Source organism: Struthio camelus, chromosome 22 (assembly GCF_040807025.1).
Source record: "Struthio camelus isolate bStrCam1 chromosome 22, bStrCam1.hap1, whole genome shotgun sequence".
Classification (NCBI taxonomy): Eukaryota; Metazoa; Chordata; class Aves; order Struthioniformes; family Struthionidae; genus Struthio; species Struthio camelus.
The window spans coordinates 1,531,094-1,554,617 of record NC_090963.1 but is presented as its reverse complement, the minus strand read 5'-3'; the positions used below and the strand labels follow the sequence as shown (position 1 = coordinate 1,554,617).

General features: G+C 58.9%; 1 protein-coding gene across 3 annotated transcripts; it reads left to right on the top strand.

The window, feature by feature from the left end:
* Nucleotides 1-253: 253 nt before the first annotated feature.
* Nucleotides 254-23,405, top strand: PCSK7 (proprotein convertase subtilisin/kexin type 7). 3 transcript variants are annotated; one of them, XM_068916903.1, is made up of 16 exons: nucleotides 254-367; nucleotides 1,814-2,308; nucleotides 2,938-3,072; nucleotides 3,591-3,756; nucleotides 5,817-5,907; nucleotides 6,801-6,855; nucleotides 8,835-8,973; nucleotides 10,403-10,503; nucleotides 14,939-15,106; nucleotides 16,236-16,343; nucleotides 17,515-17,617; nucleotides 20,143-20,299; nucleotides 20,460-20,554; nucleotides 20,830-20,923; nucleotides 21,213-21,330; nucleotides 21,570-23,405. In XM_068916903.1, exons 2-16 carry the CDS (start codon nucleotides 1,826-1,828, stop codon nucleotides 21,978-21,980), a joined length of 2,424 nt encoding a protein of 807 aa, XP_068773004.1. In that variant the 5' UTR covers nucleotides 254-367; nucleotides 1,814-1,825; the 3' UTR covers nucleotides 21,981-23,405. The 3 variants fall into 3 exon arrangements, with proteins under 3 accessions (XP_068773004.1, XP_009668369.1, XP_068773002.1); XM_009670074.2 differs by lacking the exon at nucleotides 254-367 and adding an exon at nucleotides 768-1,018; XM_068916901.1 differs by lacking the exon at nucleotides 254-367 and adding an exon at nucleotides 1,540-1,667.
* Nucleotides 23,406-23,524: the final 119 nt, after the last annotated feature.

Below are 23,524 nucleotides of genomic sequence, written 5' to 3'. Positions count from 1 at the left end.
GCCGCTCGGGACCGCTCGCGACGCCCGCCCGCCCGCCGCCTCCGCCGCGCCCCGCCCCTTCCGGCGCCGCGCCCCGCCCCTTCCGGCGCCGCGCCCCGCCCCTTCCGGCGCCGCGCCCCGCCCCTTCCGGCGCCGCGCCCCGCCCCTTCCGGCGCCGCGCCCCGCCCCTTCCGGCACCGACGAGCGGCCCGGCGGAGCAGAGCGGCGCCGCCCTGGCGGAGGGGAGGAGGCGCCGCCGCCCGGCGGGCGCAGCGCCCCCTGGCGGAGCGGGGCGGCGCGGCCGGACGTGACGCAGCTGTCAGCGGCCGCGGGCATCCGGCAGCGGCAGCGGCACCGGGGCCGCCTGGGCCCATGCGCGCCCCGCCCGGTGAGCGCGGGGGGCACCGGGGCCGGGGGGGCGGCGTGGGAGCCCCCGGGGGAGCCCTGGGGGCAGGGGGCGCCCCGGGCCCGGCGGTGGCCGAGCGCGGCTAACCGTTACGGTTCAAGTCCGCCGGAAAGAGGCCTGCTGGAGCCCCCGGGCGGGGGGCCCGCACGGGCCGGCGCCGGGGTTTGGGCCGGCGCCGGGGGGAGGCAGCTGGAGCGACCCCTCCGTCGCTCGGATGGAGCGGGAGCGAGGCGCTGGTGTCCGCCGGCCACGCGTGTCCTTGGGAGCGGGGCCGCAGGCGGAGAAAGGCCCGGCGCCCGGGGGGGAGCCGTGGGTCCGGCCCAAAGGGGCAGGGCCGCAGCCTGCCCTGAAACGCTGATTTGCCTAACTGGTTCCTGAGGTTTCCGCTGCCGTGAGTCATGCTCCCGCCTGACACTGCGGTGCCGTCTGCCCTCCTGAATTGCCCTGGCTCCTTGGGCCGGGTGGAGGTGGCAGTGCTGGACCCATGCCGCGTAGCTCTCGGGTCTCAGCGCGTTGAGTTGCTCTCTGGAGCAACCCACTGAGCGTAAAGGAAGCCACGGGCAATTAAAGTGGTTGGCTTAGGGACTTAGGTCTGGATCTGGGTCTCACGGTGTCTAGCAGGAACTGCAGCCGGTGAGTTGATTTCACAATCTGAGCAGGAGAGGAGAACGCCTGGGGTAACCGCTAACAACCTGGGGTGACCGCTGGGGTGGCCCGCAGCTCCCGGCAGTGCTCCGATGCGCCAGTGGGTGCATGAAGTGACCAGAGCTGGATGTGGGGGCCGCTTCAGCCCAGTGCGGTCCCAGCACCTTGGAAGGAGTCACTGAATCGGAGGCTCTCAGAGGGTGGTGGTGATTCAGTGCTGGATGGAAAGCAGGTTCCTCCAGCCGCAGATATGGTGAGGAACAAGTTTGGTGGGCCTCCCTGAAAGAGGAACTGGTTCTCAGATGTGGGCATGCCACACTGCACGGCATTTCTTGTGAGGTTTTTCTTGCGTGCCGGTAGTCTCATGCGCGTTTTCTGCAGTGCAGCCTGCGACACGGCAAGAGACAGAAGCGGCCCCTCTTCCACCAGTCGCAAGTCCTGGCGTCCGCAAGGGAGCAGGCTCGCGCCTGGCTGTGCGGTGGGCCTCCTGCCGCAGCCGTGTCCCTGTAGGCAGGGGCAGTTACTGCCTTTGCCAGGGACAACCATTTGGTCTTTGCCTGGCCTGGGGTGGCCTCCCAGTGTGGCATTGTTGGGAAGGAACTGGAGGGACTGCTGGCGTGGGAGCTGTGTTGACGAGGTATGGTGATGTTTCCCTGCTAGGAGGTCTTTGCTGTGCCAGGGGGTTGGTGGCAAACCCAGGTCCTGGTCTGGCCAGACAGCAGCCGCAGGGCTTGTTGTTCAGGTGAGGCTACGGCTCTCACCCTTGCTCCTCGCTGTCTGCAGCCCACCTGTCTGATGCCGCACTGGAGGTGGAGGGTGCCGCTATGGAGCGCAGCGATGGAGGCCACGCTCTGTATCCACACGTGCCTTTGGCTGAGTGCAGCCTGGATCCCCCTTATATTGCCACATGGACTCGCCCGTGCTACAGAGCTCGCTGCTGGCACTGACAGCCGGGGCACGGCTCACAGGCACGGCAAGCTGGCGTGGGCCGTGAACTTGGACGTGCCAGAGGAGGAACTGGAGCAGCGGGCGGAGGAGCTGGCCCGGACTGCAGGGCTGGTGAACATGGGCCGCATTGGGGAGCTCAAGGGCCATTACCTCTTCACCTATCAGCCTGACGGCCATCCGGCACCCGAACCTGAAGCAATAAGGAGGTCAGTGGAGGCTTTATTTGCACAGCACGACAGCGTGCGGTGGCACTCGGAACAGAAGCTTCTGAAACGCTCCAAACGCAGCCTGCACTTTAATGATCCCAAATACCCCCAGCAATGGCATCTGGTGAGTGGTTTTCCTGCTCTCCTCTTGCTAGCAGCACAGGGCTGTCTGTGTGGTTACATGGTGGGCATAATGGTGACTAGCTGCCCTTGCAGCGAAGAGGAAGCTCACTGAGAGCTCACCTTGCCTGCCGTGTGCTCGTGCGCTAACAGCCGGAGATAGCTCCTGCGGCAGAGTAGTGCTGGGGTAGGGAGAGGGGTTTCTGTTGCAACAGATGCCTCTTGCTCTGACGGAAACAGGAAGGCGGCGGGGGCAACGCAAGCCTCAGCGCTGGCTAGGCAAAGCTGCGTGCAGAGGCAACCCCTGCCGGGTTTCACAACAATCCAGCAGCTTTCCCAGCTGAGGCGGAGTGCAGCCAGTCAGAGCACGCTGGCTCTTCAGTTAGCAGGCTGCAGCACAGTAGTTCCCCTGCAGCGCTGTGCACTCTGCCTAGTGGACTGAGCCACCGTTGCTCACTGTCTCCATCAAGCAAACCTTTAGTGACTGTCCCGTGGCTCCTTCCTGCACTCCCAGCCTTGCCCCGGCCCCACACGTTGTAGCCAGAGTGCTTGAAAGGTCTTGGCACCCCTTTCCTCAGAGCTGACCCACTGCTCTGCTTTCGCTTTCCTCTCACTGTTCTTTGTGGTGCTTAGAATAACCGGAAGAGCCCCGGGAAGGACATCAACGTCACAGGCGTGTGGGAGCGCAACGTGACGGGGCACGGTGTGACAGTGGTGGTGGTGGACGACGGTGTGGAGCACACCATCAAAGACATACAGCCAAATTACGTGAGTGCCGGCTCTGCGACAGGAGGGTGTGAGGGCAGACTGGCCGCTAGGCAAGGCAGCCTAACGCTGGGGGCACGGCGTGCGCAGGCTTCCAGCTGGCTAGTTAGTGCAGCATGAGCTTGTCGGCGCTCAGGTGCAAACAGAGTCTGACCCAGGCTGTCATCCTGGGCTTGGCCTGGGCAGGAAGTGCCAGGGAGTGCGGACCTTTTCCTGGGAAGATTTTACACCCAACTTGCAGGATTACCAGTGTTCGTACCCTGTGCTCCTTTGGTAGGTGGCTGCTTAGGCACAAGACCTGGCATCCCCCTGACCTGCAGCGCATTGCTAAAGCTGCCTCTCTTGGTCCCCCTCCCACAGTAGTGGATAAGAGTCTTGAGTGACAGCCCTGTACAGATGCAGTCTCCACGTTCTGGTGGCTCCCCGGCTGGGCGGCAGGCCTCATAGTATGCTTTTACGTCCTGCTTTTCCTGAGGAGAGAAAAGCAGAGCCCCGAGTTGTGACTGTGAATGTGTTTTCAGAGCCCAGAAGGCAGCTATGACTTGAACTCCAATGACCCAGACCCTATGCCTCACCCTGACGAAGAGAACGGCAACCACCACGGGACCCGCTGCGCAGGGGAGATTGCTGCTGTGCCAAACAACAGCTTTTGCACCGTGGGAGTTGCCTACGGGAGCCGCATTGCCGGTAAGTGCACGCCATGGCACCCCGATACGCTGAGCTTGTGCCTTGCTTGTCTCATCTCCTCTTCTATGCTGCCAGGGCACTGCTGCTTGGGAGGGGTGGCTTGGCCCAAGTGGCTCTGAGTCAGCCAGGGCCCTGCTGAGACTGGTTTGTCTGTCTGAGGGAGGAACCAGTATCTGCCTGAGCTCCTTTCCAGAGAAGGCATTTCCTGGCAGCGCGGGAGAGGTGTGTATTCAAGGAGCTTTTCCACTGTACTCCCCGCACTGCCTGCCAGGCTCACAGAGCTTGTGGCAGATGTACACCCTTACCACACAGTCCAAGCAGAGCAAACGTGCCCCAGCTGCAGCGAGGCAAACGCACGCCTGCTCTGATGCAGAACCACAAGTCCCATCTGGAGGTGCCTGGGAAACAAGCGTTTCCCATCCCCTCACCATCCCCAGGCCTGTGGTCTCAAGTCTATCTCCTGCAGATGGACGGGGAGCAAAGGTCTGGCTGCACATCTGTCCTGTGCAAAGCCAGGAAACATACCGCTGTGGCCTTGGCTGTCTCTGGAGCGCTCATGCTCCTTCGCAGAGGGAGGTAAGCTCTCTGTGCCCAGCAGGATGCGTCCTTGGCAGAACCCGGGACGATGCTGCTGTGCCGCGGCCAGCGATGTGATTCTCCCTGTACCCAGCAGATGGTGCCACGTTCCCTCTAAAGAGCCCCAGCCCCCCCTCTCCCCCCCACCCCCGTAACAGCAGGGCTGGAGAGCAGGGTTTGCCTTGGGGTGCTGATAGGGTGCTGGGGGGCATGGAGCTTGCCTGAGGGCATCGAAGGCAGCAATGTGCCTGTGCCTAGCCCAAGGCTCTCTCTGTATCTCTCCCTGCCTGGGTGCGTCCCCAGAAGCCACCCAGGCCACAGCACGGGGAGAGTCACTGGGCTCTGGGCTGCCTAGGAGGCTGCGGACAGAGGCTGCTAGCAAGGTCGAGCTGGCAGAAGGAAACATGAGCTCATGGTTCAAACTGGAGCCCTGGAAATAGGGAGGGTTTGACCCTGGCTCAGGAAGGCGGGACCTGGCCCTTCTGTGGCCTTCAGCTCCATATCTCCAAAGCGGTGCCTGGCCTGGCAGGGTGGGTGCCGCAGGGCAGCCTCGAGCTCTGGGTGGGACAGGGAGACCTGCCATGCCAGGCTGGTGTGTGCTGCCACAGGACAGAGCTGGAGGCAGTGCAGTGCCAGCCTGCACGGCAAGGAGAGCCAGCGCATCCCTACCTGGGCTGCTCAGCAGCTCCATGGGGGAAGATGAGGATGTGACAGTAAAAAGCCGCTGTGTGTGCTGTGCCAGCAAGAGCAGAGATGGGTGGGTGGCTGTAGTGTTTATAAATAGGCTTAATTGAGATGTGTGCCTGTTTTCCATTTGTAGCATTCTTTGCCAGCCTAAACTGTGATACAAAACTGTGTAATTATCGACCCTCTGGGCACTGAAAACTCGGCTTGAAGCCTTCATTTGTTCTGTTGGGGAGGTGGGCTTGCCCTGCTAGCCTGAGCGCAGTAATGGGGAGATGCCCTACATCTCTCAGGCCCTTCCTCAGGAGACAAGTGTGTCCTCTGTCCCGGCCACTCGGTGAGCTGGCAGAGAGAGCGACTGTGTTCCAGGTGGGGACTAGCCCTGATGAGCAGCACAGCAACTGAGAATGGGACATGAAGAAACCTATGGAGAGCAGTGGGGAGGCCTCAGGGGCGCCCAACTGGGGGTTGGTTGTGCTGCCCTGTCACCGGCTTGGTTCTGACAGCGGGACTGGAGCGCTCACGGGCTGGGGTTGTAGCCTAGCAGAAAAGCCGTGTCTGAGAGAGCACGTTGAGCACTGGGATCCCAGGCTGTGTATTAGGATATACCTGCAATCCTGGACCTTCATTTGAATCCCATCCCTGCAGACTTATCTCTAATTACAGTTCCAGGAAAGCTGTTTGGGTTAGGCACGGAGGGTGAGCGTCCCCAGTGTGAACCTGCTGAGGAGTTTGCTTGCACTGTTTATACAGCTTGCTTTGATCGGTTTTGGTCATGTTGGTTGTCCTTTGTCATGCAGGCATCCGAGTGCTGGACGGGCCCCTCACTGACAGCATGGAGGCCATTGCCTTCAACAAGCATTATCAGATCAATGACATCTACAGCTGCAGGTGAGCCCCGAGGCAGGCCCTGCCTGGCCAGCCCATGCAGGGACCCTGAGCCAGGCTGCACCGACGCGGCAAAAGGCCCTGCACCCCACCTCACCTTGGGGCAGGGTCACAGCTGTTGTCCGTGTCTGAACACTCATACCAGCTCCTCTCCTCTTCTGGTTCCGATTAGCTGCTCTGTCATGAGGCACCAAAACCAGGGCTGCCTTTCCGCATCACGTGTGTTTGCTTTTGGTGGTAGGCACACAGCCAGACTGCAAGGTGGCGGGTCTGTGTGTTCTCTCAGGGCACAGTACAGGTGCCCTGCTCCCCCAGGGCAGGGGTGGGAAGGCCTGGCTCGGTGCCTGCCTGTGCCCAGCCGTCAGGCTTTCTCAGGGTCTGTGCACAGCTGAACCGGGGCGAGGTTTGCAGCCAGGCACAGGAAGGCGGTGCTCTTTATTACTGCTACTAAAATTAATGTCAGTGTTCCCATTACTGGAGAGCTGGCCTGGGCTGCGCATGGTGCCCATGGTTACAAAGCCGCCTTCTGTGCATTACTCCAGCACCTCCAAGAGACTGGCTGCGCTGAAGGGACGCTGTGGGACAGGGGTCAGGGGGCCCTGGCTGAGTGGAGTGACGGGGACTGGAATGTGTGGGAAGCTGGACGCTAATAAAAATCAAACATTTCATCCACTGGAATCTGACCCAGGGGCACAGTGCAAACGTGATGGCCGGATGCCAGCAATGAGGGGCCAACCTGACAGACAGGAAAATATAGCACCCTCAGGTCTGCGTCATGGTGCTGGCAGTAACTGGTGGCTGCTCATAGCTCGCTCTAGTGGCAGACTAATGGGAGGAAGCATCGCTCGCTGTCTGCAACTCTTGGGGCTATTACTTCATGGTGTCTCTCTTTGCAGCTGGGGTCCAGATGACGATGGGAAAACCGTGGATGGCCCCCATCAACTGGGAAAGGTATAAAACAGTTCCAGCAGCCCAGGTCATCCCCTAGCATGGCTCTTGTGGTTTCTTGCCCGCCGGAACAGGCGAGGAGGGATGTTGCTATGGTGCAGCACACATTTGTTTGCTTCCACCGCTGCTAGTGGAGGTGTTGCAGGTTGCTGTGTGGTGGGGAGAGGTGACGTGTCTGCAGGAAGGCAGTGCTCAGGCCGAATTAGATGAGCTCTTCAAGGAAAGGCTGTGGTCTTAGCAGGAAAATGCTGCAACTTTTGCAACCTGTGCGATTATTCTGACACTTCTTGGAACCTAAGAGATGCTCTCCACTCAGGAGACCAACCCTAAGGCATTGTTCACAAGGCTGAGAGCATGCCTTCGAATGCTGGGAGTAAATAAGGGGTTGGGGAGATGGCTGCATTTGCACTGAGTGAGACTATGGTGGGGGGAAGCAGGCAGACTGCTCTGTCACAGTCCATGGGCACTGCAGAGAATGAAAGACTACCAGGGACTGCAGTAACTTTTAGACCGCGGCCTGTGTGTACCCCAGAACAGCAGGGGAAAATGTGCAGCATAGCACTCCGGACTGGCTGCCGCTTTCTTTAGGCAGCGAGAACGTGTTGCTCCTCTTCCTGCACGGCTCCTCCAGGAAGAGACTGCCTACTTGCAGAGCCCTTCTTGCAGAACCTCCTGCAAAATGCACTCAGTGTGCCTTGGCTCCCACCGCCCAGCTGCTGCAGCAAAGGGTCACTCAAGGGAGCCCCAAAACTGACGCTGCATTGCTCATGTGATGCGATTCTGCTTGATTTCTGTTTCGCTTGGCAGCCTTTTGCTGTATTTTTCTGACCACAAGAAAGCAGTAACTGTGTTGTTCAGAGCAATGCTGACGACTGAGGTATCAGCTCACTATGACAAATGGTTTCCAGTGGTACAAGTTAATTTATTCTCTTCTGCATGCGGAGGCAGCTGTAACAAGCTCTGAGACACAGAGCACAGGCAAAGCTTGCTTTAAAACAGCAGAGTAGCTGAAGGGCTTTTCTGGTCAATGCAGTGTGCGCCTTTACCTGCTGAAGGGAGGGCAGAGGAGGAGGGTGCGTCTCCAGCAGACCTTGCTCGTGCATCAGACGCGTGTCCGTTATCTGGGCAGGGATGACGTCTGCACAAGGTGTCAGCCTGGAAAGGAGTTTCCCAAGCAGCACTGATGTAGCTATGTTTCTCGGCAAAGGCAAGCCCAGGTGTATGCGGGGACTGCGGACTTACAGAAGGGCAGCAGCCACATCTGTAGGTAGTCTCTGTCAGCAGCAAAGCACTGGTGCTACAGAAAAGCCAGTTCCAGAGTGAACCCTGCTGAAGTTGGGAGGGCTGGGCCTGTTGCATTTCCTCTGCAGTGCAAAATCTGGTCAGTCTTTATGTCGTGGTTGCTTGGAAGGTTGTTTTTCTTCTTCTCTCTTTTTTTTTTTTTTTTAAAGCAGAATCCACTTAAAATCGTAGTAAACAATAGATGGGCTGTTCCCCAACCACGATGTTGGCTGCGTCCCTGCCTTTATAACACGTTCCTGCTGGAACCTCAGTGTCTGCTCAGGGCTTCAGTAGACACAACTCCCTGACTCTGCGAGCCGGGTGAAGTACAGCCTGGAGGAGTTGTGGCTGGCGCTGCTATCACCCCAAGTATTTGGCAGGGTTGGTTATTGAAGTCTTGGAGCATGGATTTCAGTTCCTGGCTGGAGATGCCGGGACACAGCTTTGTAGCCCATCCTGTGCCTGTGAGCACAGTGTACAGGGTTAACACTTCCCCTGCACAGCCAGCTCAGGAGAGGAGTGTGCGTGCCTCCGTCTGTCCCTCGGTTAGCAGTGAGGTGCGCTACGAGGTCTAGGAGAGCCCTGGAGCCAGGTGTGGCAGCCGTGACTTCTGGAAGAAACCCCCTGGTGTCAGGAGGAAAAAGCATGGGAAGGGAAAGCCTATGTACGTGCCCTGATCAGTGATGTTTTTTTCTCCACAGGCTGCCTTGCAGCACGGCGTGATAGCAGGTCGCAGAGGGTTTGGGAGCATTTTTGTAGTGGCCAGTGGCAATGGTGGGCAACACAGCGACAACTGCAACTATGATGGTTATGCCAACTCCATCTACACTGTCACAATAGGTGAGTGCTGGTCTGCGTGCCTGGTGGCGTAGCGCTCCTGCCTAGGGGAGGAGGCCTGCGCTAGCAGGCTGTGCTCTGCAGCTCAGGTCACTGTCTCTTGTCCAAAACGCTCTGGGGTCTTGCCACACTGCAGTGACAATCGCTACTGTGGAGAGGAGGGAGCAGCCTTGCAAACAGCCTGCCAGGTGCCAGCTACTCTGGAGAGCATAGGAGGAGAAGCCCCCGATAGCCCACTTCCAGTAGAGCATCCACCGTTCCTTTTCGTCTTGTTTCTTCCCAACATGGAAGAATGAGATCATCCCCAAAGTGCAAAACCTGCCCAGCCGGAAGCTAGCTAGATAGTGGGAATCTGCGGGAAAACGTCTGCCCTCCAGGACAGCACATGGCAGTGCGTAGAGGTACTGGGCCACAGCCCTCAAGACTGCAGTTTTCTTTGACCTACGGAGGAGCAAGAGGCCAAAGAAATTCCTGCCTGTGTTCAGGCATCCATCACCAGGGGCTGTGATGGACACGCTGCCCTGTTCAGGGAATGACCTGAAATACAGCATTTCCGTTATGTATGTTGAAAAATAAACATCTAATCCATTTTCTTGAGAGCAGAAGCTACATGGGGGGTAGAAAATCTGTTTAATATTAAGCAGAGTGAAAGGTTATTTTTTGTGGCTGCCTTCCCTGCAGATCTGCCAGCCATGGAAAATACAGGCTTGGGTCCGGTTTCCCTGCCCAGCTCCCAGGAGGAGTGGGCCTTGTGAGGGCTCTGTCTCCGCTAGAGGTGTTTGCACTGAAAGCAATCCCAGCCTGCTGGAAACCCTACCAAGCAGCAGCTGTGCTCATGGAACTGGGCTGGGACTGATGGGCTTTGTCCATCCAGGCTCCCAACTGTAGCAGCCACCCAGCTCGTAGTGGACTAGGTAGGGAGTAGCCTTGCACCCTGGCTGGCACAGCCTGCTGGCTCCACACAACTGCCTGGAGCTGCGCTAAGCCTTCTCCTTGGATCCGTGTATTTGCGTCCAGCTAGGCTCACCCTGCAGAAGCGCAGGCAGCTGGGCTGCTGCAAGTGGCTTTAAACAAACACAGGACTCGCTCTGTCTGAACTGGGTGGGAATTCTTCGTCCTGCAGGGCACATGCGCTAGGGCAGGCAGAGGGAGCTGAGGGATAGATGGCACATGGGGCTAGGAATGGATTGCGCACCAAGGCCTGCCAGCTCCTCCTGTGCACTTCCACACCCATAGCTTGGAGAGGGTTAGCATTTGCTCAGGGTTTATCAGGAGAAGAGTCTATCCGTGGGCAGAGACCATGGTAGCAGATGGGGAGCTTGTGAAGAAGCAGAGCTAGTAGACCGGGACCTCAGGGGCTCCTCACCTTGCAATTTCAGTGGTTAAAATGAAAAGGGCTTCATACGGTCCAATGCCTTTTGCTTTTTCACAGGCGCAGTGGATGAGACGGGCTCCATGCCATTCTACGCTGAGGAGTGTGCCTCCATGCTGGCTGTGACCTTCAGCGGTGGGGACAAGATGATGAGGAGCATTGTGAGTACCGTGCACGGCACACGTCTTCCCCCAGGCTCTACTGGCCACATCTGGTTGCAGAGTTGTAACAGCCCTGGGCGAACAAGGGGCAAACCTCTGGTTCTTCTGACTGCCGTACTGCTGCCCTGTGCTGCTGGGAACTGTAGGAAGATATGTTTTTGGAGGCGGGCTATTTGGATCATCCCTAAGACATTCCTCTGCGCTGTGCTCCTGGGAATGTTGTGTGGGGACGCTGGTGACGGCCAGCAAAAGGAGCTCTTCATCCCACCTATGCGCATGCCCCATTTGCACAGCAAGCTGGGACCCTGTGTCGAGAATCCGAGGCCAATGCTGTTTTTTTGGAAGGGAAGCCCACCCGGAGGCCGGCTGCGTCGCAGCTCAGCTGGGCTCTGCTCAGGCTGTGGCACGTCCTGCCCAGCCATCCCCAGTCACCTCTGCAATGAAGGAACATGAGAGCGTAAGCGCTGAGGGCTAGGAGCAGCATCGGGCTCTTTAAACTGCTTGGCCACATCTGTTTCTCTGTTCTGGCACATGTCGTCTCCCAGCTGATTTTTTCAGAATATTTTTATCAACTCCTCCTTCTTTTGCCAAAAAATGACTTATTGTCAACAAAATGTCCTTTCTCCCTGAGCCAAGCAGCCGGGCCTATTTTCACCAGCCCCAGGCCTGACCCAGCGTGTTCCTCCCTTGGTCCTGGTGCACTGGGAGGGCTGTCAGGCTAACCAGCCCCTATGGCTCAGCACTGCCCCTGTCCAGTGGGGCCACCAGGCACGGCACAGCCCAAGCCACCATAGAGCCACTGGGTGTAAGTGTCACTCGCTCCCGGGCCTGAATGTTTGGGATTGGGTTGTCCTGGACTTGGCAGGCACCAGGAGGGTGTCCCATCAGGACAGGCAGTTCCCAAAGGCATGCTGTATATGGCCTTTCCTGGCCAAGCAGACGTGGCAGTGAATTGCCAGTGGCAGGTCTGTGTCAGCCAAGGAAGGTGCCTTTCCAGACCCTACTCAGGCAGTGTGTGTTAGAGGGTGTGTGTGTCCCACAGCTAGGCCTGACGGATGAAGGATGGTGCCTAGGGTGCTGCTGTGAGCTGGGAAGGGTGGCCGCCCCTCCGAGCCTGCCAGAGAGGAGCTAAATCCAGGCTTGTAAAACAGGCTTCCCTGCATTTTGGGTAAACCAGGGGAACAGGACAGGCCCAAGCAAGACAGGAGGAAGTAGAGGAACCTGCCAGGAAACAGAGAGCACCTAAATTGCTCAGCCACCTGGTTTGTACAAGCAGCTATGTTAAGACTCAGCAAGCTCTTGCTCTGGCTCCTCGTGCAGTCCAGAACCAGTGCAGAAATCATTGTGTCTAGCTAGAGCATGGCACAAGCTGCCTGGAGAAATGGCTCAACTCATGCAGCAGGGAAAGTAAAACCCAGACTGGAGCTCATGTTTCCTTTCAGAAATCCCAAGCTGGCTTGGAAACTACTGATGCTGGGGAAAAAGGGAACAGCAGCCAAGTAAGGGCTCTTCTGTACTTTTATCAGGAGTTGTTAGGTTTTCGGTTTTATATGCAGCTTCCCATAAGTGTTCTGCTGGTGAGATAACTTTGAAGGTCCCGAATGCCCCTTCATTTTGAATACTGGCCTTGTGTGACAATAGTGTAAGTGCTGGTCTTCCCTCGGGGAGCCAGAAGTAGATGCCATGCATAGCCTAAGAATTACATGTGCTGGAGAGCCATCCTTTTTCTTTGCAGTAATGTGATCGCTCCGGCAGCGAGCCCATGTCATGTTAAAACTCACACACCCCTTTTTCTGGAGGATTGTCTTCTGTTCCTAAATGCCTTTTAATTGTGCTTCGGTGCACAAGTCAGAGTTAACTTCTCAGCAGCTGCCTGCTGGGTTTTTTTTTTCCTGTTTCCAGACTATAAACTTTGTGTGGTTTCCTTAATGGGAAGAATTTAATACGGCTTTTGGCGCTAGCTGCATTTCCTACTGAAAGTTTATGCTGCTTGGAGTGTTCTTTGTAGGATGTACAGTGTCCAAGTGCAAACTACAGTTGTTAACAGCTGACAAAACGGTTCGGAATCGAACATAGAAGGCAACAAAAACTGCAGCCTTGGCAATGCAGGATGTGTCCTCACTGGGAGCAGAGGGGGACGGACGCATTTAGTTTACAGTGAGGTGGCACGCCTCCAGCATGGCAAGGAACAAGCAAGGCACAATTTGGGAACCTCCTCAGTGCCTCTTTTGAGGCTCTGTAGGCTCCTGCACAGTCCTGTCTGATCCCTCTGCGGAGGCCCAGTTGTGCTGGCATGACTGAATACAAGCCAGGCTTACACTGGCACAGCTGAAAAGCAGAACTTGCCCAGAAGATTTCTTTTCTCCCAAATTGTAGCTACCTTGAGTTTCTCCTGAAGTTGGTTAGTTCAGGCCCAGCCCCTCTCTCTCTGCAAAGGAAAGTATCCACTTTCATCATTTTACACAGGGACATGTTTTCCCTGAACCTAGGGTCTCCCAGGGATCTTTCTGGTGAGCTTGAGCTCCCTACAAGTACTGTACCCTGGACAGCTGCTCTGCTCAGTCTCTCAGCAGGCTGTTTGCATCCCCTCTCCCAGCACAGGGCTATGCCTCTCAGTAAGGAAGCTGTGTTGTTCTCCAGCCTACCTGGTGCTGGTTTTTATTCACTACTCATATCTGTGCTAGGAATTGCCTGGGAAATGTTTCCAGGCCTTTTAGCAACGTAATCCCTGACCCTCTTCCGCTGCTGCTGCCCTGCTGTTGTTGTTGTTGTTCTGGTCTTGGCCGAGGGAGGATGACAGGATCTCTGGCTGCCCCTCCTCTCTCTGTGCCTGATCTCAGCAACCACAGAGAAAAGCCTATGCGCTGCAAATTCCTCCCTGCTATCTGGTGGGAAGTTGCTGGTGCAGAGGAGATGGCTGGCAGACTGACAGATAAGATGTGGTTTGTGCAGGCAGGGGGTTTGGGACCACCTCCCCATGTCTTAGCTCCGGAGGGGAAGTCCTTGGACATCCAGTGATCCTTGTCTCCCTTGTTTTGTCTGAAAGCCTTGTACACAGGGGGCCGGAGTCTGGACGCTGGTCTTGGCGTGCTGTGTTGATGCTGGGGCACTGCCCTGCTAACCCAGCTCGCCTCTCTCTGCCTGGTTTCTGCACGGTCACACAGAGGCAGGAGATGTCCCTGGGCGAGGGGCCATGGGCGCCCAGCCACAGTGCCCGGAGGCATGGGAGGCCTCAGTTTCCTTCTGACACAGCAGCTCTCTTCAGGAAGGGCGTGAAGGTGCCGTGTGAGTGCCTGCGTTCCCCTTTAAAGGCCTCCGCGCGTCCCAGCACGGTGCTGAGCACGGTGTGGGGAAGCCCAGCTGTTCAGCTCAGCGATGCATGTGACAATGTTCTCCACGCCTGCGCCGTCACGCTCTGATTCCTGCTCCAGCATCCTCACGCCAAACCTCGCCTTGCACTCCCTGCCCGAAGGCTTTCCCATCTGCTCACCTGGGTCAGGCAGCGTTTAGAGGAGAGCTTGGCGGGGCTGGCTACCTGGGAGAGCAGGGGAGATACATTCCTGGCTGCCCAAAGCATGCTTGTAATAGCCACAGCATCACTGCGGCGGGGGATGGATTAGCTCGTCTTTCCTCCTGGGCCAATCCACTCAGCCCAGCTAAAGACGTCCTGGGGTGGAGAAGGTTTTCACTATCTGGAGCAAGCAATAACCAGGGGCCCCAGAGGGCCCTTGGCACCTGAGGGCAGGCTGGCTGGGGGAACCTGGACCTAGTGGGGTGGAGAGCTGATGGCTCCATGTTTTCTCCCGCTCAATCCCAGTTTTCTAAGCCTTTTCGTGTTCCCAGCCAGCCCTTAGGGGATCTTTTCTTCCTCACCAGGCTTGTGGTAGAGCAATAACAATTACATGAGTATTGCTGATTGTAACGCACGAGCGATAGCTCAGCACTGCAGGGCTGTCAGGAAAACCCACCCGCTTGTGCACCGTCTTGCGCACTGCTGGGGGTGCTCATGTGGCAAATTAGGACTCTGGCCTCCGCATAGGGCCCCCCAGCTGCTCTCACTCACAACCTCTCTGCCATCTGCCTTGTTCTCTGTACCCCTGGCCCTGGTTCTGCCTGTTGCGTTTAGGCATTGCTCATTTCTTAGCTGGGCTGTGCTGCTTGCACAGTGCAGGAGGCAGTGCTCCTCTCTGGGCAGCCCTCTGGAGCAGCCGAGCTGCTCTCCCTGTGCCCCCAGGGCGTTTGCTGGCGATTGGGTCGCAGGCCAGGCGTGGGCTGCCCAAGGAGCTGGTGTTGGAAGAGCACAGCGCGGGGACGGGGCTGCGTGCGTGGTTGCTCCAGCCCCTTGAAGCATGCACAGCAGTGACCTAGCCCAACCAGCCCAGCACTGCAGCCAGCGGACCTGACAGGAGGCCTCTCTCCTCCTCTTTCTCCAAAGGTGACGACAGATTGGGATTTGCAGAAGGGCACAGGGTGCACGGAGGGCCACACCGGGACGTCAGCTGCTGCTCCTCTTGCAGCTGGGATGATTGCACTGATGCTGCAGGTGCGGCCGTGTCTCACCTGGCGAGACGTCCAGCACATCATTGTCTTCACAGCCACCAAGGTGAGCTAACAGCCCTCCCTGCTGATGCGTCTCCTGTGGCTTCTCTTCAAGGATGCTGCAGGATGGCTGTAGCCCTGCTGTGCACATCCTTGTTTTGCTCCGTCTGCCTCTCTGTAAATCTCTCCATTGTCTGGCTCCCAGCAAATGGATTGTGTTTTCCCCTCACCCCTTGTTCCCTCCAGGAATGCAGCAGAGACATTTTCCTCTGTCATGATAACAAATGGGGAGTTTGCTCCAGGAATGCCTCCATCTGCGAGCGTGCAGGTCTTCCATAGGCTCACCGTTCCTCACCCGCAGGCACCAGGAGCGTGTGCATGTGTGCTTTGGCTGGCTGAGCCAAAGTGCTGGTGCGCCTCTCTGCAATGCCACCCAGCAGTCTGTGCGGTGGGAAAGCAAGGAGCTCTGCCATGCTCTGGCTGTTCCTTATGCTCTCAAGAGAGTTGGGCTCTTGGAAACAGACATAACAGAGAGCTCAGCGGCAAACACAGCCCTTCCTTTCGCTGGGGCCTGCCTCCGGCACGACACAGCTCCTGCTGACCTGCTGGGAGCTTGCTGTGGATGGGGGGAGTGGGAACTGGCTGGAGCTGTCTGAGTCGACTTTGGGGCAGGGCTCCTTTCGCACCCCTCCGGGGAGTGGGAATCTGCATCCAGCTAGTGTTATATGTAAGAGAATACTTGCTTTGGCACAGGGCAGTGTTTTCCACAACTGCAAGCGAGTGTTGCCAGAGTACTACAGCCCGATAAGTGATGGGACCCAGATCCATCCTGGCCCAACTCTTGTTGATTTAAGGGACTTGGTTCCTTCTCCCCAAGGCTCCTGCCATCCTGCAGGCCGTGGCTCGGGTGGCAGGGGAAAAGGAGCAGCTGTGATGTTTCAGAGCAGAGGCATTTGTGCCCTTTCGTGCTGCTTGATTTCCTTTCTGAGGAGCTGGGAAGCCTGTTTGTCCTGGGACATGTTTCAAACAAAGGTCAACCTATTTCTTTCTAATAAGGCCATGCGGGCTTGCTTCCCTGCTGCTGCAGAATATTCCTGAGCCTCCTTCCCTCCGGGACGAGTTCCCCTCGCTCTGGGTTTGCAGGGCTGCCCATGTGCCTCCAGGTAACGGCAGTGCCCTGCATTTCCTTTCAGTACCAGGATCGTCACGCAAAGTGGGACATCAACCAGGCCGGCTTCAGCCACAGTCATCAGCACGGTTTTGGCTTGCTGAACGCCTGGAGGCTGGTAAACGCTGCCAAGGTAATTCAGGGCCCTGCTGCCAGGCAAGCCCCACCACTTCCCCAGGACCGCATGGAACAGATTCACGCCAGGGGCAGGGACCGTGCCTGCACTGGAAACGGCTGCCTGTCGGTCTCTCAGCAAAGGGCAGAGCTCAGCATCAGTGGCAGTGAAACCGTGGCAGTTCAGGGCCAGTGCTTCGGCCGTTGTCCTGCCAGCCCTTGCTACAAGGCTGCTTTTGGCATGAAGTAATGAGTTTTTCGGCAATGCCTGAAACCTGCCTCCAAGCTGCTGCTCTCTCAGCACTATATATAGCCATGGGTGAGAGCCTTGCTCGTGGGAGACGACAGCTCTGATTCATGGCTTGGGGAGTTTCGTCAGCAGCCCCAACACCTTCCTCCCTGTGCACCGGGCCCCGGGAGGGCACTGTGCCCCGAGGCAACAGGGTATTCTCAGCTGACAGCTCTGGGCTTCCCAGAGTCCCAGGGGCTGCTGGGGCTGCCGAGGGAGTTGTGTGGTCAGAGCAGGCAGGGGAGTCTACATCTCTTCCTCCCTGGACCATTACCCACGTGGAGATCAGGGCAGAGCCCTTTAGCACTTCGTCCTCACCCATGCATTGAGCACTGCCTAGCTGTGCAGAGCCGCTGCCCGGATGCCAGCAATGCTCCGTTTCTCACTGGGGTTTTCAGGCTGCTCTCCTTGCTCACAGGGCTTTGGGTTCTGCTGCACTTCCCGCCCTGCTGAGCTGAGCCTGAGGCTGAAGCATGGGGGCTTCAAGTAACTCATGGCCATGGAGGTGGCAGCAGAGACAAAACCAGAGCTGAGGAGTCCTGAGTCACAATCAGCTCTTCCAATCGACAGGCGGTTGCTTTCCTTCCACTCTTAGACATGTGACCACTTCTCACCAGCCCTGCAGCACTTGCTTCAGCCACTGCACGCTGCCCTGGTTCGCGTGGCCCAGAGCAGCATTACTGTAGCGCGCTGTTCCTCGGCCTGGGCCCAGCCCCCCCGTCCCTCTGACATGCTGTGTTTGGGCCTGAGCTGTTTCTAGGGCATTAGGCAGTGCCCCCATGCACACATGGTAGGAGCATTACTGATGGGACCAGCTTGCGAGAATGACAGGAGATTTAGAGGTAGAGCTGCAGGGAGGGCACAGCCTCATACAGAATCCCCTTGCCTTTACCTGTGACAGATCTGGGAGTCCGTTCCGTATCTCGCCTCGTACATTAGCCCTGTCCTGAAGGAAGGCAAGAGCATCCCGTTACTCCCGCAGGAGCTGGAGGTCACGTGGAACGGTAAGAGCAGGTGTGCCATGCGAGAGCACGTGCTTGTGCACACCGCCGCCAGAGAGCCAGCCTGCCCCTGGTGGGACGGGGCATAGCCGGCCAGGCTGGCCACCAGGCAGGGCAGCAGCGCCTCTTGGGGCCAGCCCTGGGCTGCATGAGACTACAAAGGGGTTAAGCGTTGGGACGCCTGGGCTTTTTCCTCTCTGTTTCCGCTGCCCTGCCCCAGGGGATGTGTGTCTGTTGATCTGTGCCCCCTCCCCGCTCCCCACACGATAACTCCATCCCATAGATTGATGTCTTTGAGGAGCCAGACAGGCATTAGCAAGCTCGACCAGGCTGGGCCACAGCCAGACCTGTTCGTCTGGCTTTGACCATTTTAGGTAATGCTCCAGCTCCCGACTTGGCCTGCCTCTGTCCACATAAACAAGGCGCTGCTCCGGCTGCTACCAGTGGGAAGGAGAGCTCTGCTCAGGGGCAGCCTAGCCCCAGGGCCCTTCCCTGGCCCCCCAGCAGGACCCCGCTCTCTGGCCATGCACAGCTGCTTCGTGCGCCGGGGCTGGGGCCGCCAGCCTCTTCCCTGTCGCATCCGGAGATGCCACCCCAGGTCTGCGCTGCTCAGGGCCTGGCCCTGCATGCCTCGCTGCCCCAGCTGCTGCTCCTGGCACCCAGAGGCCATTCTCCCAGGACAGAGATCTCCCCGAAAACAGTTTGGAGCACCGCAACCCAGTGCCCTCCGCGCAGATGACCCTGCCCTTTCTCTCCTTGCTGGCAGGCCAGGGCGACGCCGAGCAAACTGTGGCTGAGTGGGCTGTGGTCACGTCGAAGTGCTGGGCAGAGGCACCCATGCAGTGCCCATGCTCTCCCTCCCCACCTGTCTGTGCCCTGCGGGGCAGGCAGTGGAGACTGCAGCCCTGCCTGCACACTGCCGCAGGGCCCCAGCACAGGGTGCAGGGACAGAGCAGTTAGCCCTCAGGCTGGCAGCGGCTTAGCCCTGCTCTGCCCGAGACCTTCATGCTCCTGGTGAGGGCTGGGGGGGTCAAGCAGCTCCTTTTGCCCTAAAAGGAGTTGTGAGCTGGAGACTCAGCAGCAAGCAGAGCTGGAAAGAGGCAGAAAAGAGTCGCTTTGGAGAAGTATGTACAGAGGAATGTGTGGCCAGGGGCACTGCTGTCCCCCAGGTACCGCAGGGCTGACTCAGAGTTAACCCTTTTCCCGCTTGGCCCCGGAAAGCCAACGAGTGTGCTGGGCTGGCCGCTGCAGACAGGCTGCCTGGTCCCGGGGCACCTGCCTCCCCGCTTGGAAGAGGCTGGGGATCACCCACCTGCTGCTTGGCCGGAGGAGGCTTGGAGGCTGAGCTGCAGGCTGAAAGCTGCTCTGAAACGTGCCAGGGTTTCCTGTGATATAATTAGCAGCTCTGGGGCTGTGAGCGTCGGTGGTGCTGTGAATGGTTAGAGGTGGGGATGGGAGATCTGGACTCCAGGCTTCTCATCCCCCTTCTCTTTCCAAAGCTGGCTCCTGTATAACTGTGGGTTCTACAGTCTCCAGGGCTGCAAAGAGCTTGCAGATCCAGGGTGGGAACAGTTTGGTGAACGATAAGGGATTCTTTCATTACAGTGCTTAAAGCAGTCTCCGGGTGGGCTCCTGAACCTACCGGCTCTGAGCCAGGGCTAGAGGAGAGCTGGACATTGAGCAGGATTTCAGGGAGCCACAGGGCACAAGCCCCATGGGGAACAGCTAGGACCTGCTGGCTGGGCCCCACTTGTGAAATGAAGGTTCAGCCACAGGCGAGAGACTGCTGGTAAATGAGAGTGCGGGGAGGCATGTGTGCACCTCGCTCCTTGGGCGCAGAGGAAAGTGTGGGCTCACATCCATCTTCCTGCTCTTGGGCATGCTGGGAGATGCCCAGGAGTCAGCTGTCCCTTTGCTAATGCTGCCCTTACTTTTCATCCCTCCTTCCTCAGCAACTGCTCCTCACCCCTTTCTCACCACCTCTCTATCCTGTCTGGTCCCTGCTGAGTTCAGGAGACGGGACGGAGGGTGGCTGTGAGCAGAGGCCGGCTGGCATGGGGCCTTCTGTACCTCTGGACCGGGAGGACCTGACTTCCCTTGCCCATGTCGAGCAGCCCAAGCATGACAAGCGCTGCACTCCGTGGGGTGCCCGGTGTGGAGGGAGCCAGGCTGCCTTCCCCATGCCTGGGCGGGATTGTGCTTTCCTCACACTAGCCAGGGAGGTATTTAGGTGGCTCCACTTGTGGGAGGCAGAGACACTCCTCGCAGAGCAGGGACTGGGGCCAGGCCTGGGAGCACAGCACAGCTGTGCCAGCGGGCACTTGGCAGAGCCCCTATGCGTGGGATGTGACTGCCGTGGCTCCTGCCTCTTGGCTGCAGGTGCCCAGAGGCACGGGGGCAGCCGTGAGGAGGCCGCGATGAGCATGTGTGTGTCCTATTAAGAGGCAGAGTAGCATGTGAGGGCAGGCTGGAAGCAGGGACTCCATCCCTGCCACCAGCCTCAGCACGCCCTGCCTCCTCTTTCCCAGTCACCACCACCGACCTGGAGCTCTCTGGCATGAGAACCCTGGAGCACGTGGCAGTCACCGTCACCATAACCCACCCCCGCCGCGGCAACCTGGAAATCAGGCTCTTCTGCCCCAGCGGCATGATGTCCCTGATAGGGACCACCAGGAGCATGGACTCGTAAGCCCTGCGGGGGGACGGGCAGGCTGGCGAGGCTCACGCTGTGGAGCAGGATGCCCAGCCCAGCTGGCCCTGAGCAGGAGAGCCAGGGCCTGTGTCCGGCCTCGTGGCTCACACCACGTTACGCACTCACGGGTTATTTCTCCCCACCCTCTGGCAGGGACCCCAATGGCTTCGCTGACTGGACCTTCTCCACAGTCCGGTGCTGGGGCGAGGAAGCGCAGGGCACGTACAGACTTGTCATCAGGGACACCAGTGAGTCCCTCCCTTCTGGGGTACCGCGGGGTCTCTCGGGGCGGTAGCAGCGCGGTGAGGCTGGGACTGGCAGTTGCGCCCTGTGGCAGAGGTGGAGCACCCCCCTCTTAGAGGTGCCTGGCCAGAGCGTGCCCAGATCCCCTCACTCCCAGCTCTGAGCCGCGTCCTGCAGAGCTGCCAGCTCTGCAGCTGGTCTGCTGGGGGATTAGCCTGATGTTGGGACACCTTGCCGGTTGGGAGAGTTTCCCACTGGTCCAAGCTTCTTGTTTTCCCAGGGGATGAAAGCCTGAGGGCTGGGACCCTGAGAGAGTGGCAGCTGACCCTCTATGGCTCCTCCTGGTCCCCAGCAGAGATGAAGGAGCGGCAGAGGTAGGAGACCACAACCTAGTACTGTCTCGGTGGGGACACAGGAGAAAGGCTAAGGGACATTATCACAGCAAGCGCCTGAGAAGGCTTTGCTTGGCTGGAGCAGTGTCACCACGAGGCGCGTGGCGGAGGGGAGCTGAGGGCTGCACGCAACGGCTCTATTGGCTGCGTCTGACCCAGGAGGGCAAGCCTCCATGGTGCAAAAGGCACTCTAGACCCTTCACGGGCGTTTGGGACCCTCCCTGGGGCAGCCCTGCCTGCAGGACTCTCACTCGGTGCCTCTGTTCTCCAGGCTGCTGGAGGAAGCCATGAGCGGGCAATACCTAAACAGCAACTTCTCGCTGCCGTGCCCTCCAGGGCTGGAGATCCCTGAGGAGCAGCGCTACACCATCACTGCTAACACTCTCAAGGTAAGCCTGCCTGCGGACTGAGGAGACTGACAGAGCCTCTATCTGTCAGGTGGTGAAGTATGGGGATCCCTGATGCTCTGCAGTCATGACTGGAGAAATGGGAACTGGCCAGCCCAGCCCGCATCGCCGGGCCTCCTGGCACTGCCTCCTCTCTGCTGAGCCATGCTGGGTGACAGTGCAGGGCTCTGGGGTAGATGCGGGTTTTGTTTCTGAAAGGGTCTCCTCCTCCACCTCCGCAGACCCTCCTGCTGTTGGGATGCTTTGCTGTGTTTTGGACCTTCTACTACATGCTGGAGGTTTGCCTGACCAGGAACCACATGGGGCTTGACCTAACCTGCCATGGCTCCACGGCCTGCAAGTGGTACCAGCAGGGCGGGAAGCACAGAGCCCTGGAAAACGGCCTGGAGATGGAGTCTGTGCCGCTCTATGGGGAGAAGGATGCTGAGGACATCGAGATAGAGTGTGAGCACCCAGGCCCTGCCCAGGAGGACGTGGGGGAGGAGGGGTCCTGGACTCCCAGCCGCCCCAAACTTCACAGCACCAACAGAGCTGCAAACTTCCATGAGGCTGCACCTGCCGGAGCAGGGTACCTCAGCCGGGAGGCGACAGCCGAGCTCCTCTCAGACGACAGGGAGCACCAGCCCTGCTAGCTGGGGCTGGAGGCTCGGGCTGTGTCTCTTCCACCTGGTACGTCATTCCCAAGCACGGGGCAGCAGAGATTTCCTGAGCCACCAGGGACCATTGCTGTTTTGACCTGTTGAAGCCACTACTGGAGGTGGCTCAGCAAGGAGAAAGCCTGTTGGTGGCGAAAGGGGAGCTTCCCTTTCCCTCCTTCTGGAAAACAAAGCAAGCCTTAAACCCATTCCTGATGGAGCCTGCCCCGCAGCGACACTCAGGGCTTCCCTTCCTATGTGGAATGAGGCCCTGCGCGGATGCTTCTCCGCTTCCTGGGTGCGTGGCGGCTGCTGAGCTGCTCTTCCTTCCTGGCCCTGCCTTGCGCGTGAGGCCCAACGACCCCTCTCTCCCGCTGCTCTGGGCGATGCCTGGCCCCCTGCAGTGGCTTTGCTCAGGCGCAGGGTGAGCAGCGCTCTCGGGCAGGGAGGGAAGGAAGGGGAAGCCATGGCAGCTGCCCCAGACAGGGGCCGTGGATTGCTCCCTGAGGCTGAGGGAGGGAGAAGGCAAAGCCATCCCTGCTACGGGGCCGACCAGGCCCTGCCTTAGCTCCCCGGTGCTGCCTGGGTCGGCCTGGAGGGGAGCAGCAGGCTGGGAAGCCCCCGGCGGGCTGCCCAGCACAGAGGGCCTGTCCGTGTGTCGGCCCCTCGCTGGCAGGGCTCGGGGAGTACCCGTGCTGCGCGGGGAGCCCTGTGCCCGGCCGGCCTGGAGGGAAGGCTCACTGTGAGCCCCGTTTCTGCAGCGTGAGCCCAGGGAACGCAGCAGGGCCCTGGCTCCTGCCCCAGCCAGCAGGAACCTCAGCACTGATGTTTTCCTGCCCCGCTGGGCCAGGAGCTGACCGCTATCCACCAGTTATGCCCAGCTTAGAAGCAGGGAGCCCGTTAGCCTGTTTTCAACTGGCGCTTGCTCCCTTTGCCCTCCGCTCTTCCCCTGCTACCTCGTCCTCTCCTGCAGGGCAGTGAGGGAGGGAGACGGGAGCAGCGCTCTCCCGACCAGCCTGCTCATGCGGCGCGGCGAGGGCCCCCTCCGTCTCGCTCCCGGTTGCCTGTACTCCCGAGCCCCAGGGAGGGCAGCGGGACGGGGCGTCCCTGCTCGCTCTCGGGGTCCAGCTGCGGCGGACGCAAAGGCATGGCGGTGGCCGTCTCGGCATGAGGCCTCTGCCCCGCCACTCGCTGGGGCACCGCTTCATGCCCAGTGTCGGGGAAGGACGGGCCCGTGTGAGACGCCTGGTTTGGGCTGGGAGGGAGAGGTTCGAGTTGCTCTGGCAGTGGCTTATGTGAGAGCGGGGCTGGTTTGTCCATGTCTCTGGGTTCATTCGTTTATTTTTTTAAAGTTGGGGTTTGTTTTTTAAACAGCAAAGTCCTTTTGTGCAGCTTTCCAAATAAAGCCTTGGAAAAAGCCTCCTCTGTCTGGTCCATAGCTTCTCTGCCCTCCCAGGCCGCTCAAGGGAGGGAGAGGCGGATCACCAGCTCTGTTTTTCCCGGGTTTGGAGCCCGAAGCAGGAGTAGACACAGCCTAGCCA

Excerpts from the sequence above, each read along its gene's own strand:
- PCSK7 (XM_068916903.1), top strand. The coding sequence starts at position 1,826 with ATGCCGCACTGGAGGTGGAGGGTGCCGCTATGGAGCGCAGCGATGGAG. Across the intron at positions 20,300-20,459 it reads ACCACCAGGAGCATGGACTC|GGACCCCAATGGCTTCGCTG; the intron begins GTAAGCCCTGCG and ends ACCCTCTGGCAG. Across the intron at positions 20,924-21,212 it reads GAGATGAAGGAGCGGCAGAG|GCTGCTGGAGGAAGCCATGA; the intron begins GTAGGAGACCAC and ends TCTGTTCTCCAG.